The sequence below is a fragment of the Phyllobates terribilis genome, unplaced genomic scaffold (genome assembly GCF_046119375.1).
Source record: "Phyllobates terribilis strain yellow unplaced genomic scaffold, ASM4611937v1 Scaffold_2__4_contigs__length_985480577, whole genome shotgun sequence".
Lineage (NCBI taxonomy): Eukaryota > Metazoa > Chordata > Amphibia > Anura > Dendrobatidae > Phyllobates > Phyllobates terribilis.
This window is the reverse complement of record NW_027362762.1, coordinates 444,236,631-444,256,452: the sequence shown is the minus strand read 5'-3', so window position 1 is coordinate 444,256,452 and position 19,822 is coordinate 444,236,631. Positions and strand designations below refer to the sequence as shown.

General features: G+C 41.9%; 1 protein-coding gene across 1 annotated transcript in view; it reads right to left on the bottom strand.

Annotated features, from left to right (window-relative positions):
* The window catches only part of CA4 (carbonic anhydrase 4), a 37,161-nt gene extending 18,020 nt beyond the window's left edge, over positions 1–19,141 (bottom strand). The window contains exons 1-3 of the mRNA XM_073665476.1: positions 18,985–19,141; positions 1,949–1,993; positions 854–1,024 (exon numbers count right to left, since the gene is read on the bottom strand). Of these exons, the coding sequence (XP_073521577.1) occupies positions 854–1,024; positions 1,949–1,993; positions 18,985–19,045 (277 nt within the window). The 5' untranslated portion in view covers positions 19,046–19,141. The remainder of the gene's footprint in view (positions 1–853; positions 1,025–1,948; positions 1,994–18,984) is intronic.
* Positions 19,142–19,822: the final 681 nt, after the last annotated feature.

Below are 19,822 nucleotides of genomic sequence, written 5' to 3'. Positions count from 1 at the left end.
TCCCCATTCACTTGAAATTATGCTGCAGTGTATCAGAGACAAATACAGCTGTTTGTAAGGTAAGAGTCTGTCCTGTCCTATTTTACGCTGTCTGTGGTTTGGGCCAATGAATCATTTTACTAGTTCCCTTTAGTTGTGGATAACTACAAGAAGCCTAAGGCTCTGTTCACATGTCCAGTTGTCATCCGCTTGAAATGCACCCTGTATTAAAAAAAAGCATAATGTATGACATAACCTATGACCATCCGTTATGATCCATTTCCAAATAGAAATCAATGTAAAAAAAAAAAAAATAGTTCCAGCTGTTATCAGTTTCTTTTTTGGGCCAGACACAAAAAGTTGTGCAGACTATGCTTCTTTTGACTCGGCTAAAAAGGTTGAGTTCACATGTCCAGTAGTTATTTATGGTTTTGTATTTGCTTTTAGGAAGGCAAAAAGGGAAAAATAAATCACCCTGTAATGGATCATATTGGTTTGTTTCTGTCATCCGAAAACAGATCCAAATTCGGAAATAAGTACAGAACATTTGTACATAGCTTATACCTTTTACCTAATTGGTTGATTCACAGTCTCCATCTCTTTGTGCATCTCAAATTGCATTGTATGAGTCTTTTGCTGAGGATCTGTTCATGTGGCTACTAGTCATCTGTTTGAGGCGGATCCAATATTAAAAAAAAAACCTGAAGCTGTTACACACAGAGCAAAAACAGATGAAAAATGGAAATAACTATAGGACATGTGAACATAGCCTAATAGCTTAACCAAACTATGCAATTGTTTGATGCCTACAATGAAAACAAAATGCAAAATGAAAAGTGAATATTATTTATCTACTGTATAAGATAAAACTTACCCGTATGACCATTATTTGTTAATTCTAATTCCAATTCCTTATCGTATCCTTCAAATTTAAATGCTATTAGGTTTGAATCAAACTTGGCATTCTTTGTAACAATGTCAATTGGAGACTGTTTTGCCCCTCCACAAGGGGCATAATCCGTGATCTCACTCCATTTACTTGGCCCTTATGTTAAAAAATACAAAACTATATTAATAAAATAATAATGCTCAAGCATCGAACTTAGACAGTATATGTATGAAGGTAACACAGCAACAGCATACAGAGCACGTACACAATATATGTAACAATAATAGTAATAAGGGGTGTTCTCCAGCAAGCCAAGCTTGTAATTTTTTCAGAAAATGATTTTGTCTAAAACTAAAGCTTTAACCCTTTCTCGCTGCAGCCAATTTCTTTTTTTATGTTTTGCTTTTTTTTCTCCTTCCAATGGTAATAACTTTTTTTATTTTTCTGTTTACATAGATGTATGAAGGCTTGTTTTTTGCAAGAGGAGTTACATATAGTGTACTGGAAAACAGGGAAAAAATGTAAAGTGCGGTGAAATTGCAAAAAAACATCGCAATTCTGACATTGTTTTTGGGAATTATTTTTGTGGCATGCATTGTGTGGTAAAAATGACCTTGCAGTATTATTTTCCTCATCACTACAATTACGGCAATATCAAATTGTCCATTTTTTTTATTATTTCAGTGGCGGAAAAAAAGATCTGAAATTTAAGATCTATGTCCATCCCATAGATCATAACAGCTCAGGTACATATTAAGAAAAACGTGGATTTCTCTGAAGTAAGACATCGGATCGCAGATATCAAAATATCATTTTATTCAATTTTCTATAACCTGCATGACCTTATACTTAGGGGGTTAAATCCCTCAGACAGATTCCCGTTAAGGGTGAAATATTTTATTTTTTATATAGAATTTGATGTTAGCATCAAATATAGTCTTATTTAGATATGACCAAATGAAAGTAGATGTTGTTAACATTATTATTAACCTTCATTTCTCAGATGTTTGACTACTTGGTCTTATTTTACTTTGTTTATGAATCAACCTGGCAATCTAATCATTAGTGACAGCTTCTTACCTTTACAAGAAGAAGTGGCCGTTGTCTGAATATCATAGCACCATTCTGTAAGAGAATTGAAATACAAAGTCAGGTTATCTACAATATGCATGTAGCAACAACCAAATGACTTTTCTTTGTGTTGTATACAACACATGTAAAACAGTAGACAGGACAAAGAGACAATCAATTTTAACGGATAATATTTGCTTAAATTCTACAGTAACACATTTTCTACTCAACTGGGAGAGAAGTCACCTAAAATCCCCAAGAAAAGGAATCCCAAAGAGTCAGTACTTGAGGAACTGTTTTGACAACAATGTATTTAAGAGACAAGCGAGAGAGTTAAAGCCAAGGGAAGGACCAGGTTAGATCTGCTCACCCTCAATTCTAAACTATGTAAAGATAAAGTTATTAGATTTATTACTATTTTGACAATGGGACTTGAGAAATTTAAGCTACCCTTGACAAACACTGGCCTATACTGATGATGGATAAAGACAGTAAGAATAAACTAGGTGAGCACCCCCAGATTATATACAGGAGGTGCAGATCATTAAAGGATAGCTTGGTTTTCCAAACCTACTAGTGGTAACCTAATTTAATTCTGTAGACCAGGCTGCTGTAGCAGCTTCTTTCTCCTTCCCCACCCTCTACTATCTTATGATTTGAGTTGGTGAATAAAGCTAGCCATCACATATTAGATGCAGCTATGTCAGCAGTGACATGACAAATTGCATGTCAACTAAAACGGAGATGCTCTCCAGTCACATCAGTAGTGATGCGGTTGCATGTTATCTAAACTGGAAATTACATGGGGTCTGTGTTCCAGTGTGACCGGAAGTGAGGGGGTTTGCGCATCTCACATGACCGGAACGATATATGCTATGGGTACAGGTATCCAAGTTCAAGGGACACCGATATGTACGTTTCAATACTCACCTGTTAGCTGTTGTGACTAATTGCTTATAAGTGTTTGATGGTTATATATTTTAGCCTCTGGCAATGAGAACGATGCCAGGTGGATAGATGGTTATTGTATAACCAATATTACGGTATCATAGCACAGCCTATGGAATTTAATGTGCAATGTATTCCCCTTATGAAGCTTAGCGGAGGAAACACATTGGGAGGCACAAAGGATTGTAGAGAGTGTTGTATTTACATGGATAGCTATGGACTGTACTTGTTAGGGCAGGAGCTATTGGGAACCCTAAGACCTTAATAATTCTTTCAGAGATAAATAAGACATACCGTACATCTAAATGTTTCATGTGAATCTGGAGGTCTGTGGTACCGTTGGAAGCCTTGACACTCCAGAACATTGATCCATGAAGTGGGTGAGATCGCTCCTTTTCCACTCACTTATTGAGATGTTCTAATTATGTATAATGGATGTGGTCAAGTACGCTAGTTGATTTGGTGAGGTCTGACCACTGTCACTGCCACCATGTTAATTTATTTTAAGAACATAATATGATGTTGATGCTTATTATTTGTGCCAAAACTTATAAACATGGTCTAACCATGTGTATATTTTAAGTGATCAAATAATACAGTATGCACACTAGATTTGTTGGTCTTGATTAGTTATGCCATGAAGGATATACATTTATGTGAGCAGGTGGCATATACTTCTTTACTTGATGCGAAGACTCCCTTTTGTTGGTGTAACAGGTGTATCTTAGTACCCTCACAATTATCTGATCACCTGTTTTTAGAACCCACTTTTGATTTTATCTGCATTTTCAGTAAAAGTTACATTTTATACTTCTGACAATTTACTATTGTTACTATTATCTAGTGAGTCACATTTAATATATTTCTAACTAAGATATTTCTTTCTTTTTTGTTTGTATATTATATGCTTAGAATCTACTTAAAGGACAAGTTTAACTTCAGACGAGTTGGGTTAAACTTTTGCCACTGTGTAATATATGTTAATTATTTATTTTGCCTTCTTACTCACTATTAGGTGCATTTGCTGCTGGTGAACAGAATTATGTGGGTAACTAGTGGATCCTGACTACAAATCGTCTTCTCTGTAGTCAGGTTCTTTAGAAGCTCCACTTAATGTTGGCTTCACAGCACAGAATTTTCTTGCTTCTGAATTGTCACTTAAAGGAGCACTCCAGTGATTTTTTTATTTGCCCCTTTGTTAGGTATCATGAGTAAGTGTAGTGAGAGTAGTAACATACAATACTTACTGGTTACTGTCTTCAGCAGTGCTCCGATACCAGGTGAGCACATCTGTAACCAGCCAGATCACTGGTTTGAGCAGCAGTTAGTCTCCCTATGTAAATCTATAAGACTCGGAACAAAGCTCTCTGGTTCCTTTCTGAATCTCATAGACTTGCATTGAGAAAATTAAAAAAGTGACCTTCACTCCTGTGACGGCACAGCATTTAATCTTATTTCTCTGCACAAGCGTGGGATTTCACCCAGCTATTTGGATGATGCAGGATGTGTCACCCATGTAAATCAAAGAAGGAGGTTGGCGAGAAGCAGCCGGGGGGGGGGAAGGGATGGAGAAGCCCAAAGCATTGCCCATCGGACCAGACTGAGAAGATTAGCATACAGTGCAGGAGATATTAAAAAGGTTTTTCGGGGTATACAGTCGGAGTCAGGGAGTTTAGGGAATGAAGCGCAGACGCAGAATAAGGTGATACATTTAGCTGCTATGTGACAAAACTGGTGACAGGTTCCCTTTAAAAGTAAGATAAAGTGAACAACCCCTTTAAGCTAGCCTGATTGTGGCAGATGCCATTGTAGCACCCTGAGGATTCGGCTGCTACAGGGGTATTGCACCTCAACCCAGAGGTGTGATATTCCACTCCCGGGTAAGGATGGAGTGTGGAACTGAGCTCGGTAGGCTGCTTGCACTACATACATCCCATTTCCGGGGAACAGACCAACGGTACTCCCACTTAGAAATGTGCAGGTACGACCGAGTCTGTTCCTGGCTGGAGTGGGAGGGGGGTGGTACATCCCAAGTAGTGTAGGGGCAGATAGGGGGAGCAGCCTGGGTAAAGTTAGGAGCTCATTGGGTGCTGGTCACCTGAGCTCACACATAGAGGGAGTATTTAAGGTGGGCACCATCTAAGATCAGGGTCAGTCTTTGCAGAGGAGTCAGTTTGCCACAGTCAGTCTGTGAGAGGTCAGTCTGTGAGAAGTCAGAGGAGAAGAGCAGAGAAGCCTGAGCCAGAGTGAGAGAGGAGAAAAGAGAGAAAGACCCAGAGAGGGAAGAAGAAAGGACTCTGAGAACCCAAATTCAATCCCCGGGTGAAGAGTCGGCAATAGGGTACCGGATCCCAAACTGGTGGGGGCAAAAGCACACCCTAGCCAGAGACCGGAGGCCGTGGGCAGCGTCTGCCACGGCCACCCACCACATCCACCCCGAAGGCAAACCACGTGGAGGGTCAGGGAACCCAAGGCCAAGGGTCTCCCAACAGAAGGCCCGAGGGAGCTGGACCTAGGTGGATCACTAGTGGGGACGGCCAGAGGAAAGGACAGAAGGAGAGCTCAGGGTCACGCTCCGGACTTGCTTGGGGGTTGGCTGAATCCAGGACCTGGTGGACGCAGCACGGCTCGGGTGGTCACTTGAAGCTGGAGTGACCGGAACATCAGCAGTGAGTAAATACCCTAAACTGCACAACCCGACTCTGTCTTCATTTAACATCTACGCTGCACCACCACAACCCCCATCCTCTGCACCTGACCCCCTGAGGCTATACCCCTCCCGTTGGGGGTTATACCATCTAAAGCTGCACCAACACCATCAGCCTCAGCGGACCCTGCTGCAGCGGCGGCCGTAGTGACCGCAATACAACGGGTGGCGTAGTCGACAATAAAGAACTTAATAACATCTGTAGGACTGCCACATACAACTGAGCTTGACACCCTGGGCACGGACCGGGTCACAGCCACTCGGAAGACTACAACCCCCATCTGATCCGGCTCCGGGTATTCCCCTAAAGAATATGGCCCAGGGGGCGCGTCAACGTTGGCGTAGCCGGCAGGATCTCGTGCCCGCAACACCCGGATACTGCGTGCCTGAAGAAAAGAACAAGTTTACCTCAAAAAGAAGTCTCCTGCCGGTTCCGGAGGGTCCCCGCCATCGGACTCCGTCACAGATCGATTCCCGCCGGTTGTCCGCCATTAACAGCTTTTTCCCGCCATCTGCAGAGTTTCCCGCCACTGGGAGACGATTCCCGCCATTTCCAAAGGTTTCCCGCCTTGGAAGAGCGGACGCCATTATGGGCGTGCCAGAGGGTGGCGGGAGGCCACCTCCCATCGTGGGCCAGGACCGAAAATGGCGCCAAAAGTGGAAACCGCCCCCACCAACAGAGACTGTGATGCTAGAGGTGTCTGTCAGCGTGAAAGAACTGCCCCTGGAGCTGACAATCACCAAGTGGCCCCGGGACCGCCCTCGAAGTGGGAGGACTGAGAAGAAGAGAGCAAAGATGGGTGTCGCTTGGAGCAGTCTAGAGAGAGCGCACCCGGAGGCAAGAAGCCTGGAGAAGAGTATCGGAGGAGCTTACCCGGAGATGGCGAGAAAGCAGAGCAGCACCGGCCCGCTGGCCAGGAGCCTGCTAGAAACAGAGGAGGGAGAGCAGAGCAGCACCGGCCCGCTGGCCAGGAGCCTGCTGGAAACAGTGGAAGGAGAGCAGAGCAGCACCGACCCGTTGGTCAGGAGCCTGCTGGAAGCAACGACCCCACTAGGCCTAGTGGAGGTCCTAGCACAGCTCCCCCGAGACCGGGAGTGTGCACAGACCGCTCTGGAGGGCCTCGCAAGGAGGATGGCCCGGGTGCAGCGAGAGACGTTGGCGGAGTGGAGCCGTGAGATGGCCCAGCAGACCGAGACCTGTCAGCGGAGCACGCCACCCAAGACGAGGAGACAGACCGCCTCTGAGGATGGCGCGGGAGGACTGAAGGCCGGAGACGGCGCCGAGAAGGGAGCCGAACGAAGGGAGCCGAACGAAGGGAGGCAGGTAAAGGGGACGTCTCTACCCCAAACCGGGAAACCGCGTACCTGCCCCAGCTCCCCGTCGCAGAGCCCGAAGTACCCCCTGCCGTGCCCGTAACCGCAACGTCACCGCCACAGACTAGGCCTCAACCGGAAGCCGCAGCCGCGACCCCTGTGACGTCACACGCCTCGACCCCGAGCGTGACCAAGCAGGAAGTACCACCAGCCTGGTCGCAAGGCCTAGTACCCCCGGGCGCCGCAATACCAACAGCGCCCCCTACCTCCGCGGAGCCCCCGGCCTGGTCGCAGGGCCAAGTAGCCCAGGGTGCCGCCGTCCTTACGGTGCCCTTCACCTTCCAGATACCCCAGGCCTGGCCGCAAGGCCCGGGCAACCCGGGCGCTAACACCACCGCGCCCATAAGACCAAGAGTGCCGCATCTGGGAGAAGATTTGTTCGCCCAACATACGTGCCCGGATGGGCAGCCCTTTATTTGGCCACCGGAGTTTCACCATCCCCGACTCCGGAAAGAGAGGCCCCTAGATGAACCCCTGATCCCGGCTCCAAAGCCCGTAAAGAGGATCTCGCCCCCGCTAGAAGAGGCCCAATTTGAGTGGGACCCCACCGGAGAAGATCTCATGGGGTTCACTCAGGAGACTCGGGCAGCTGCAGCGGAGCGTGCAGAGTGCTGCCGCCAACAACTCGAGGTCTTCGAGAGGGAGCGGAGAGAAAGGCGGGTCCGGGAACAGCAAGCTCAAGTAAGGAGCGCGGAGCAGAAGAGCCGGGCCAGGAGAGACCCCCGTGCAGCGCATAGTCCCCGCACCACCGGGACTGTGATCAAGTTTAACATGCAGCATGGGTGGGGCTTCATCCGAGACCACCGCACCCCAGGCGACGTCTTCGTGACCAGGAGAGACGTTGAGTCCCACCTACCGGAGGGACACAGAGGTCGTGACCTTTACATCGGGGACGAGGTCACCTTTACCCGGCACAAGTGTGCCAAAGGACCCTACGCCCTCCATGTGCATCGCCTGACGGAGGAAGAGCTGCGGTGTGAGGAGGAAGAACAAGAGGACCCGGATGGGTCTGAAGTTAAAGGTAACCACAAAGAAAGAGCAGGAGGACGCCGTCGTTAAGTACAGCGGAGCAGAAGCTGTATATAGTTGCCCGTCGGGGCACAGTGAACTGTTACTGTTGATAATATAGTCCCCGTTGGGACCAGCAAGTGTGAACTGTTTACCCGTTTATCCCTTAAATCCCACTGACCGAGGACTGAGAGCGGTCCTTCCTCCCTAATACCTGGCCGAGGACTGAGAGCGGCCATATCCCGTGTAAATAGTTGCGCTTCCTAAAGCGCCCCCTACCGGTTTTATAGGAAACTGTTGTTTTCACTACAAGAGAGACTGTCGCACTTTACCCGGTCACACGTTGCACAGTGACCGGAGGAGGAGCTAGAAGCGAGGAAAAGTCTACAAGAATGTTTTATATGAAAAAGTTTTATTGATATATATATATATAATGTTTTGTATGATGTTTTATATGTTTATGCAAAAATTTTGTAAGTTTTGGTGTTTTATATCTTACAGCCCGAGGACGTGCTGTGATTTACCAGGGGGGAATGTAGCACCCTGAGGATTCGGCTGCTACAGGGGTAATGCACCTCAACCCAGAGGTGTGATATTCCACTCCCGGGTAAGGATGGAGTGTGGAACTGAGCTCGGTAGGCTGCTTGCACTACACACATCCCATTTCCGGGGAACAGACCAACGGTACTCCCACTTAGAAATGTGCAGGTACGACCGAGTCTGTTCCTGGCTGGAGTGGGAGGGGGGTGGTACATCCCAAGTAGTGTAGGGGCAGATAGGGGGAGCAGCCTGGGTAAAGTTAGGAGCTCATTGGGTGCTGGTCACCTGAGCTCACACATAGAGGGAGTATTTAAGGTGGGCACCATCTAAGATCAGGGTCAGTCTTTGCAGAGGAGTCAGTTTGCCACAGTCAGTCTGTGAGAGGTCAGTCTGTGAGAAGTCAGAGGAGAAGAGCAGAGAAGCCTGAGCCAGAGTGAGAGAGGAGAAAAGAGAGAAAGACCCAGAGAGGGAAGAAGAAAGGACTCTGAGAACCCAAATTCAATCCCCGGGTGAAGAGTCGGCAATAGGGTACCGGATCCCAAACTGGTGGGGGCAAAAGCACACCCTAGCCAGAGACCGGAGGCCGTGGGCAGCGTCTGCCACGGCCACCCACCACATCCACCCCGAAGGCAAACCACGTGAAGGGTCAGGGAACCCAAGGCCAAGGGTCTCCCAACAGAAGGCCCGAGGGAGCTGGACCTAGGTGGATCACTAGTGGGGACGGCCAGAGGAAAGGACAGAAGGAGAGCTCAGGGTCACGCTCCGGACTTGCTTGGGGGTTGGCTGAATCCAGGACCTGGTGGACGCAGCACGGCTCGGGTGGTCACTTGAAGCTGGAGTGACCGGAACATCAGCAGTGAGTAAATACCCTAAACTGCACAACCCGACTCTGTCTTCATTTAACATCTACGCTGCACCACCACAACCCCCATCCTCTGCACCTGACCCCCTGAGGCTATACCCCTCCCGTTGGGGGTTATACCATCTAAAGCTGCACCAACACCATCAGCCTCAGCGGACCCTGCTGCAGCGGCGGCCGTAGTGACCGCAATACAACGGGTGGCGTAGTCGACAATAAAGAACTTAATAACATCTGTAGGACTGCCACATACAACTGAGCTTGACACCCTGGGCACGGACCGGGTCACAGCCACTCGGAAGACTACAACCCCCATCTGATCCGGCTCCGGGTATTCCCCTAAAGAATATGGCCCAGGGGGCGCGTCACCATCACCCACCAAACATGGCATTGAATAAGCTCCTAAACCTGTCCCATACAACTCCTTCTGACTTCTGCCACACATACTCAGGGGATATTAGGAAAGGGTTAAAAATATTGTATTATATGATTAAGTTTTGGTCTTTGAGATAAGGACCTTTTCTTTATTAGTGGTACCTCCACCGGTTTATTTGCTCTGTGCTTTCCTATACTCTGTATTGTGGGGCTATGTGATCTTTATTAATGTGCTACAAATCCTTAAAAAAAAATATTGAATCATAAATATTTTTTCCCGAGAGAGGGGAATAGTGGACCTGCATGTGTTCATTTTTACCACTTCAGTATATAAGGAACAAATTTCCCATTTAAATAAAAAAGGAAGAGCTTCATAAATTTATATATGGTAGAAACTTTATTAAAGGGAATCTGTCAGAAGGTTTTTGCTGCTTCATTTGAAAGCAACCTGATGTATGCAAAGAGACCCTGAATTCAGCAATGTATCACTTAGTTTACCGGGTGCAGCAGTTCTGACGCAATCAATATTTTTGCATTTACCAATGCAGCAGGGCTGAGAAACTTAACCCGCCCACATCACAGCTAACCCCACCCACACCAGGCCCTCTATTTACATTGTCTATAGACAGTGAGCTGCTTATCATAGGAGGGGGTGGAGTCAGACTAGTATGCATGGGCTGCTGTAGATGATGTAGTCCAGACAATGATAATCAGCAGGTGATAAAACCTTCAGTGTAATTAAACAACAGCACACAGGCTGACATGTCACACATCGTTGAAATCTGTGTTTTGACCCCTACGTCACGCTGTCCTCCAATTACATAGCAAAAACATTTTGACAGATTCCTTTGAAAAGATACTGCACGCACCTTAAAATTCTCATAGATTCATGCACTTGTTATTCAGAAGATGGGTTTCTAAGTTTTGAATGCAAAACCTTTTTGGCTTTAATACTTGATTTACAGGCCAATCTTTCATGATCAGTGCGTGGATGTTATTTGTTTTAGCTTGCTGCAAGCAGCAGGAAAATGCTTATCTATTTCCAGCTTCTCGCAGTCTAAAATAGACTATTTACAAAAAGTTAAGCTTGAAACACCATATCCTGGTACATTTTCAGGCACGTTGTCGCAGAAAAGAAGCTCACTTTCTTTCCCCAAGAGTAGCAAAAACCTTTATCACGCAAACAGATATTTTTCTCAAGCCTGATTTAAGCGGACGTACTAAGCATTCAGTTACAAATTACAATATGAAATAACTGGTTCCACTTGGCTTGCATATAACATCAGTGGTGAGTTCATGGTGATTAGCTGGGTTTCCTCCTCTAGACCAGTTTGTGTCAATTCAATTTTATCACTCTAGGTATCCAACATTAACAATTATTTTTAATTAATTTATTTTTAATAAACAATCAAGTTTCAATTTTAATTATAATCTAATCGTTTTTTTAAACGAATTTGTGATAGACTGAAGAAATTTGCATTAGTCTCAGGAGTGTTACTTGCAGCTTGTACCAGCTCAGTACCACATAGAGTTTCATATGTCAGCACATCATCAGTGGTGTGGGGGAAGGGGACTGTCTGATTATTTCAATAAGCTAAACCACCCTCCATCTCTGTCAGAAAAGGGGGCTGGTTTAGCTCTTGAACAAGCAAGTTAGATAGCCGCCTTCACACAAAGAAATGATGTAGTGCCAACCAAGGGAACTCTCTCCTGTGTCGAACACTTGTTTGAAGTGGAGCTGATGGGACTGTCACTAATGTATTTAGATCGGGGCTGCTGTGCACGTGCGGGCACCATTTTGCTGTTGGAAAAAGAAATTTGCCTGCAGCAAAATGGCCCCCACCGCCGATGTATGCGCAGTAGCATCTCTCGGTTGCTGACAGATGCTACTGCGCAAGCACGGCCGGTGGCGCCATATTGCTGCAGGCACATTTCTTTTTCCCCTAGCCGGTAGCAGCCCTTGCACAGTAGCCTCTGTCAGAAAGCAATAGATGCTACTGCGCAGGCACGGGCAACATTTTGCTGTAGTAAAAATAAATTTGCCGGCAGCAATATGGCGCCACTGGCCGCGCTTGCGCAGTAGCATCTCTCGGCAAACAAGAGATGCTACTGCACATGCGCGGGCAGCGGGGGCCATTTTGCTGTAGGCAAATTTCCTGATGTGTACGACAATTACAAAGGCAGTATTTAAAATAGGAGGCAGGTCACTGAAGGCACAGTGACCTGTCAGAAGCTGTACATATGAATACATGAGGAGAGCACAAGATAAAGCCCCTCCCCAAGGCCCGCCCCGAAGCACGAGCATATCATTATCTCAGGAATGAAAATAAAGATTATAAAAGAAGCACTGGATGGATTTCATCAACAAAGGTATCATATTAATCAGTGTAAAGGCGCCCACCTGACAGTGTATGTGGTTTACTAAGCACAATCCTGCTGACAGGTGCGCTTTTAATAGGGGGCGAATGTGCAGCAGCCGGCAGCTCTGTAACTGAGCAGTTCTGGTTGCCGCTGACACTGGGAATAGCTGACCGTGGTGTCAGATGTTTCACCCCCTCAATCAGACATTGATGACTAAGGTTAAAGCCCCGGACAACATGTTTAATTGAAGTGTATTAGTGAGTTTTACATCTTACTACTGTAAACACATTTACTCATAATTGTTAGAGCTGGACAACCCCATTGTACATTTCTATATCACTGGATATATATACTGTAGTTTATGAAATTTCTTTAGTCATTGATGATACATAACTGTACTTTAGCTTTAGAAGGGATGTTTAAAATATGAAACAAATTGTGGACACACTCCATTAAGCACATTTCATCATCTGGAATTCTAATTACTACTCAAAGAAGATATCTTTATAAGGAATTCTGGATTTACATATAATTTAGATCAATACACAATTTAAAGTCAGATAACATTCTAATATGTACGGGAGTCTTATCACAGATGATATCAGGGGGGAGAAGGGTTGGTTAGTTTGAATTTACAAGCCAAATCATTTTGCTCTTCCTGGACAAAATTCCGCCACCAAGGGTGTCTAATAAGAGCATACTCAGTGTTTCCAATGCAAAAAACATAAAGGTTAGCATTTAATGTGTATGAGGAAAGGGGAGAAATTGAATGAGCTGTCCAACAGCTATTTAATGTGTATGGCCGCCTTCAGCAGTGAATGCTACAAGGAGTAACTGGCAAACTCAGAAACTTTCTCCCGTGTTTTTCTAAATATATTAGTAAATGTCAGGTGGGGTGCATTCATATGGACCTCTAGTTCTATATCATGTCACTAAGAATGGAATATGCTCTCCAGTTTCCCAACCATGAAGCATAGGTTCCTTGGTAGGTCATAGGCTGACAGTGGACTTAATGTATTTTTCCTAGCGATTCATTGTTTAATAACTTAATAGTGTAATTACCCTAATGTTTATAATGCTAAGAAGCTCAATGTCGTGTGACTTCAGAGGGATTGACAGTTCTGCTTTGACACTTATTATGCTGAAATCACTGAGCACAGTCAGCACTATATAAGTATAAAATGTGTATACTATGTATTATATTATTTTTCTGTATATGTAAAATATATATAAAAAAAATATCAGTGAAAAATGTATTTATTTATACATGTGTTTGTTTAGTCAAGCGCACCATTTTATGTTTGTTGGACTTCATTTTGGCACTATTATTAGTTATAGGTATTCTAAGCTGCTTTCTACGTTATAAAACATTTTGTAAAAATATAATTTATAAAAAATATTAAGTATGTTAAAAAGTTATCTTACTGTAGGTATTTTAAACATGGATAGCATGATAGATAAACGCTGACAGATAGATACATTGTGATGATAAGATAGATAGATACTGTAGATAGATAGATGGATAGATAGATACTGTAGATAGATAGATAGATAGATAGATAGATAGATAGATAGATAGATAGATAGATACTGTAGATAAATAGATGGATAGATGGATAGATACGATAGATAGATGGATGGATAGATACTGTAGATAGATACTGTAGATACTACAGATAGATAGATACTATAGATAGATAGATAGATAGATAGATAGATAGATATGGGATAGATAGATAGATAGATAGATACTGTAGATAGATAGGTGGATAGATAGATGATAGATACTGTAGATGCTATAGATAGATAGATAGATAGATAGATAGATAGATAGATAGATAGATAGATAGATATGGGATAGATAGATATGGAATAGATGGATAGATAGATAGATAGATAGATACTGTAGATAGATAGATACTGTAGATACTATAGATAGATACTGTAGATACTATAGATAGATACTGTAGATAGATCTTTATTTATGTAATTATGGTTTTTGACCTTACTTTGATGGCCAACAAGAGATTTATAATCCTTTATGTTTATAAAGTTTTAATTGGCATCATATAAAGCAGCTTACAAGTGTACAAAAGATCAATTCAGAAAACTAGCTGTGTTTTCTGCTGAGAATTGAACTCTCTCCAGTTTACAACCTCTTTTCTAATGTAGTTAGAAGCATTAAACCAATACAACCTTGTGCTGTATTTATTAATAGTGATTTGATGGCTCGAGATGAGATATGACAGCTTTGCTCCAGATAAGCCTTTCATATATTTTTCTGTAGTTCTGTTACCTTGGGGGAAATTTACTAATTTACCACAGAAAACAAGTCTCATTGTATAAAACACACCCAAAGCAAACATTGTTATTTATAAGAAGAAATGCACAAAGTAAATGCTTATTATGTAGCAAATCAGTGTCTCTAAAGTATTTATCCATTTAACGGTTCTTTTAAAGCTTTTAGTATCCGGTTGTATCATGCACTATAAGATATCCTATACCGTATATTCATTCTTATACTTCAAATTCAATAGTGTCCATATGTACAATGTTTGATCAGCAAATATATAATGTAATTATATGACATTCTCTATAGCTATTAATATGATACCAATGCTTCTAACTATAATTACAAGCAAAAAGCACAAGACATAGTCATATGGAGTCAAGACATCTATTGTATTATGTTGCCATAATCTCTACAGAGATAATGTATAGCACACAACAGGTTGCATGAGGGTAAGATGTGGACTTAGGGGTTACATGAATGATACACAATCATCACATTCTTCTTTTTTATGAGAAACAGAATATATTTCTCAAAACATAGAAAAATCTCCATGTGGCTATATCTCCGCCCAATAGTGTGAGTAATTGGGATTATTAGATAATTTTTTCTGTTATTGTTACTAAATAATTTAAATTAAACCAACAAAATACTACGTTTTTAAAAATTTCATTCCACTACTGTCAAGCATACATTTACATAGTATGAGTACTGCACTGGCTGTCAGAGAGGAAAATGTATTGGTGTACTTTATCTTGTATTTTTTGAATATAAAATAACCCCCTGTAATCCAGTCAGTGTCAATTTACTCTTATAAAATGAAGTTCTATATCTGGAATTATATCACTTTTTCAGAAACCGCAGTAAAAAAATGTTTACGCATTTTCCGAATGGTGTTAGTAATTTATCTAATTATGATGACTGGCAGGCAGTAAAACATTCAGCTTACATGTTCTGGTTTTTGGCATCATGTGCTGGAAGCTTTCCTTTTATCAGCTACAACAATGCCTCCCCCTTCTGTATACAGAAGAAAATAATATTTTCAATAGATCTTCTCTGGTGTGCAAAAAATACAGCCCCTGAAACTAACAAAGCAGCATTTTTCTCCTCTTAGCTGTCCATGTGCTTTGTTATCCTGGAGATTTATGGCATTTGATCTAATTTGACCTATTCTGTTAGATTAGTCACCTTTCTCCATGTAGTTTAATTTCACTACAACTCTATATAACTAATATATATAGATAGCTAAGAGATAGATATATAAATAGAAATTAGATCTTGACAAGTTAAACCTCCTTGATGTTATCCTCTCAACAAAATATCTTCTGTATGTACACCAAGAAAGCTGAGCTTGTAGCCAACCTGTGATATGCGCCAGGATGTGATGTCGCCAATTGTATGTTATAGTGATCCATAGATTTAGCATTGTGTAACCAATACTCTGGCTGCCAATCACCTGATTAAAGGGCTAAACACTTGTTCATTGGGTGAAATTGCTTTTGAGCTTCCTTAAAAATCAACCTTCTTGGAAGCACAATGTCGTCCTATGTAAAAAGGACACGTGCTGCCGAGAAAAATGGCAGTATTTCTGCAAAGAACGATCGTTAACATGTTAATTCTGTACACATAGAAGTGCCTTTGACCTGTCTAAATAATCTATTAAATAACCACCGATTGGCTTCTGTGTAGCTGATCAGTGGTGGTTTAATGGCTGTGGGGCGGCCAGTGTAAGTGCACCCTAAGTGTAAAACATCAGGCATATCCATGGAGCCCTAGCCAAGATGATTTGAAACATACCATTCATTTGTGATAACCATGATATTTTTTTCATTCCTATAAATGCCAAAGACAGCTTTACTAGAAGGCAATTTCCATAATTTTTGGAGATATTCAGGAATAAATATTGAATTTTACTTTTATTCATCTGGTAAAAAAGTAAATATGTGGAAATGATATCCAATGTAACCAGATGATCATCATTCTATTTGTATGGCACTTTGCGATTTAGTGATATTACGTTGCATGTGTAAGTAACAGCTACTAAAAGTAAGTGAGTTGATATATTTGTTGGAAAGTTAGACAGACAGGACAGAGATGAAGAGTTGTTGTTATGTAAAAATGGACCAGGTGTTATAAGTTACACAAGTTACAGAAATGAGACGTTTGTGTAGATAACTTGGCACACTCAAGGTTATACCTCAGCTGTTTGGTTATAAAGTTCAGGAAGAATGTATTCAGATGGATAAGACCCCCCACCCAGAAAGAAATAAACAGTAAAGCAAAATGTCAGAGTATAACTTATTTGGGGTCTTTTAAAAAGGTACAGTAGCTGTGTCTTCATCCCAAGCCTTACATGCTCATATATATTGTAGTTTATATCTTTATGATATTAAAAACAATTGGACAAAGTTATTGCCCATATATTTATGGGGCCAAAAATAAATTTCAATCACAACAGAAAAATAGGAATCCACATTATAGGTAAATCCTGGTGGCATAGGTGGTTGAGAAAAGACTGATATTGGACAGAGTGGTGTAACTGTCCTTCATGCTGATGATGTATATGTTCAGAACAGAGAAAAAGCTGGACTTTTGGTCTATAGCATGTCCATGTTATTGATACACTAAATCAACGTTCCTCAACTCCAGTCCTCAAGGCCCACCAACAGGTAATGTTTTCAGGATTTCCTTGGTATGGCTCAGGTGACAATTGCATCCCCTGCACAGGCAAGAATTCCATCAAATGCAATACTAAGAAAATCCTGAAAACATGACCTGTTGGTGGGCCTTGAGGACTAGAGTTGGGGAACACTACACTAAATAGATATTTGTAACCCCACAGGCATTAAATTAATTGCTCCCACGTATTAATATAAATTTCAAGTCACACTAAATGCTCTATATGTCTTCGATAGACTTGGGTGAGCATTGATTCTAAGTCAACAAACTGAAATATTCAATGACTTGTATAATTGTGACATTGACAGAAACTGATCTATACGTAAAAGCAAAGATAAGCCTTAGGCACATGTGATTATCAGCATGTCATAGTTACTATGGTATGTATATCTACCTGTCTATAGATCTATCTATCTATCTATCTATCTATCTATCTATCTATCTATGTATCTTTCTATCTATCTATCTATGGGTCTATCTATCTATCTATCTATCCCTCTATCTATCTATCTTTCTATCTATCTATCCATCTATCTCTCGATCTATCTATCTTTCTATCTATCTATCCATCTATCTATCTATCTATCTATCTATCTATCTATCTATGGATCTATCTATCTATCTTTCTATCTATAGATCTATGGATCTATCTCTCTATGGATCTATCTATGTATAGATCTGCTTATCTATATTGTGCATTATTATCTCAATGAATATGAAAATAAAACAAATTGGAAAACAAGCAATCACATTTCATATACCATTTACAATGAGAAAAATAACCTACTATATCAGTGGCTTATTGACACCAACGTGGATTTTGGGTACAACAAAAGGGCAATGTTGCTTTGCACTGACAGTGATTCAATGAGCAGGTTTTCTGTCTGTATTCCTTGTCTCTAGTATTAGGCTATGTTCACACATTGCGTTTTTGCGGCATTTTTTTTTCTGCAGCAAAACCTGATCTCTTGCCAGGAGGTTTGTTCAGGATTTTTTTTACTTGTTTTTTTGGTGAATTTTTGCTGCATTTTTTGGTGCGTTTTTTTCACTGTCCTTTTGTCTCTTCATGTATGTACATAAAGTTCAGTGAAAAAAAAAATCTCATTCTGGTTTTGGCACAAAAAAACGCTGAGAACATGCTGAAAAACCTGACACCTGCGTTTTTGATGCATCTTTTCAGCATTTTTTTCACCACCAATTACTTCCAATGGCTGAAAAAACGCTGAAAGAAGTGACATGCTCTATTTTGCAAAAAGCCGCGCAAAGCACAAAATCCTGAAAAAAACAAAACAAGATGTGTGCATGAGGTTTCTAGAATCTCATAGGCTCTTCTGGTACTGCAAAACGCAGCTGAAAATTTGCATAAAAAACATCAAAAACACTGAAAAACCAAGATGTGTGAACATAGCCTTAAATATACTACTCTTTTATAGGACAAAAATACATCTAAATTGCATTAAAGATAATAGATTAATAAAGTTAAATTAATTTAAACTCTGATCTGTGATTACAAAGCATACTATAATAATAATAATAATAATAATAATAATAACCACTTTAGATATAACGTCAATTGACAAGATTAACTGATGTCATGATTTCCAGCCTCCCCTAACTTTTCCCAGTAGTTAAGATCAGCTTTATCTGTCAGATGAAATAATTGAAATATAGTACAGTTCAGTGGTATTTCAGTTGTTTCAATTGTCAAGTCTTCATGTATAGCTAAAACAATAAACTTGCATTTTCAGTGCTGCCTTTCTGTCAAAGGTTGCACTGATAAAGGATATATGAGTTCTGTAATAGTTTGGATTTGTAATCTTTTCCATATTTGTGTACAATGAACAGAAGACAGCAATTTGTCAGTGAAATTCAAGGCAGCAGGAAAAAGATGAGACCTGGCTTACCTTCTGCTGCAGAAGATGTGATAATATGCAGTATGAGGGAGAGGAACAAGTAGAAGGTCATTTCTGCATAAACTGATGCCGTCAGTCAGGATCAATCAGCACCTTTACACTGTAATCATATCTCTGCTGAGACTTTTTATACAGGAGAGGGCATATTGCAAGGAAGGCGAACTCCTCCTTTTAACTCCTCCTTTTACTAAGTATTCCTTGTATTCACCAATAAATACCACTGCTTCTTCATTGTGAAATTACAATGCCTATAAATACATTTATTTCTAGCAATAACAAGGAAACTGTGTGCATGTTTCATGATATGCTTGAAATCAGAGAAATGATTAAAGGTAACCTGTCAGCTGATTCATGCTTCCCAAACTACCAGCAGCATGACAGAATGGCTCCTGCATTACAAACGCCTGTTTTACTCTGAAATGCCATGGCATTTCAGGGAATAACTTAGCTGAAAATATGGCCAGGGATAAGGAGGCTAGTCCAAGAGGCTGGTCTCCGCTAGTTTCATCCTGCTCGCTCAGTTAGATTGACAGGTCTCTCCCTATATACACAAATAGGGAGAAGCCGGCAGGGATATAGTATGGGCCTGATTCATCAAAGCTTTTGAAAACTTTTGGTGCAAGCCGGACACGCCAAAATGAACGGAGCTGTGGCGTGGCATAAGCCAGAAATCTCACTCCAGTCACAGACTTGAGTAAGATTTCTGGTGTAGCGCATCAGACGCTACAGACTCATAAAGAGGTGGGCACCTCTTCATGAATCATGACTGTCGGACTCCATCATGCCCCCTCATCTTATCACTGATTTTGATGAATCTGGTCCTATATCT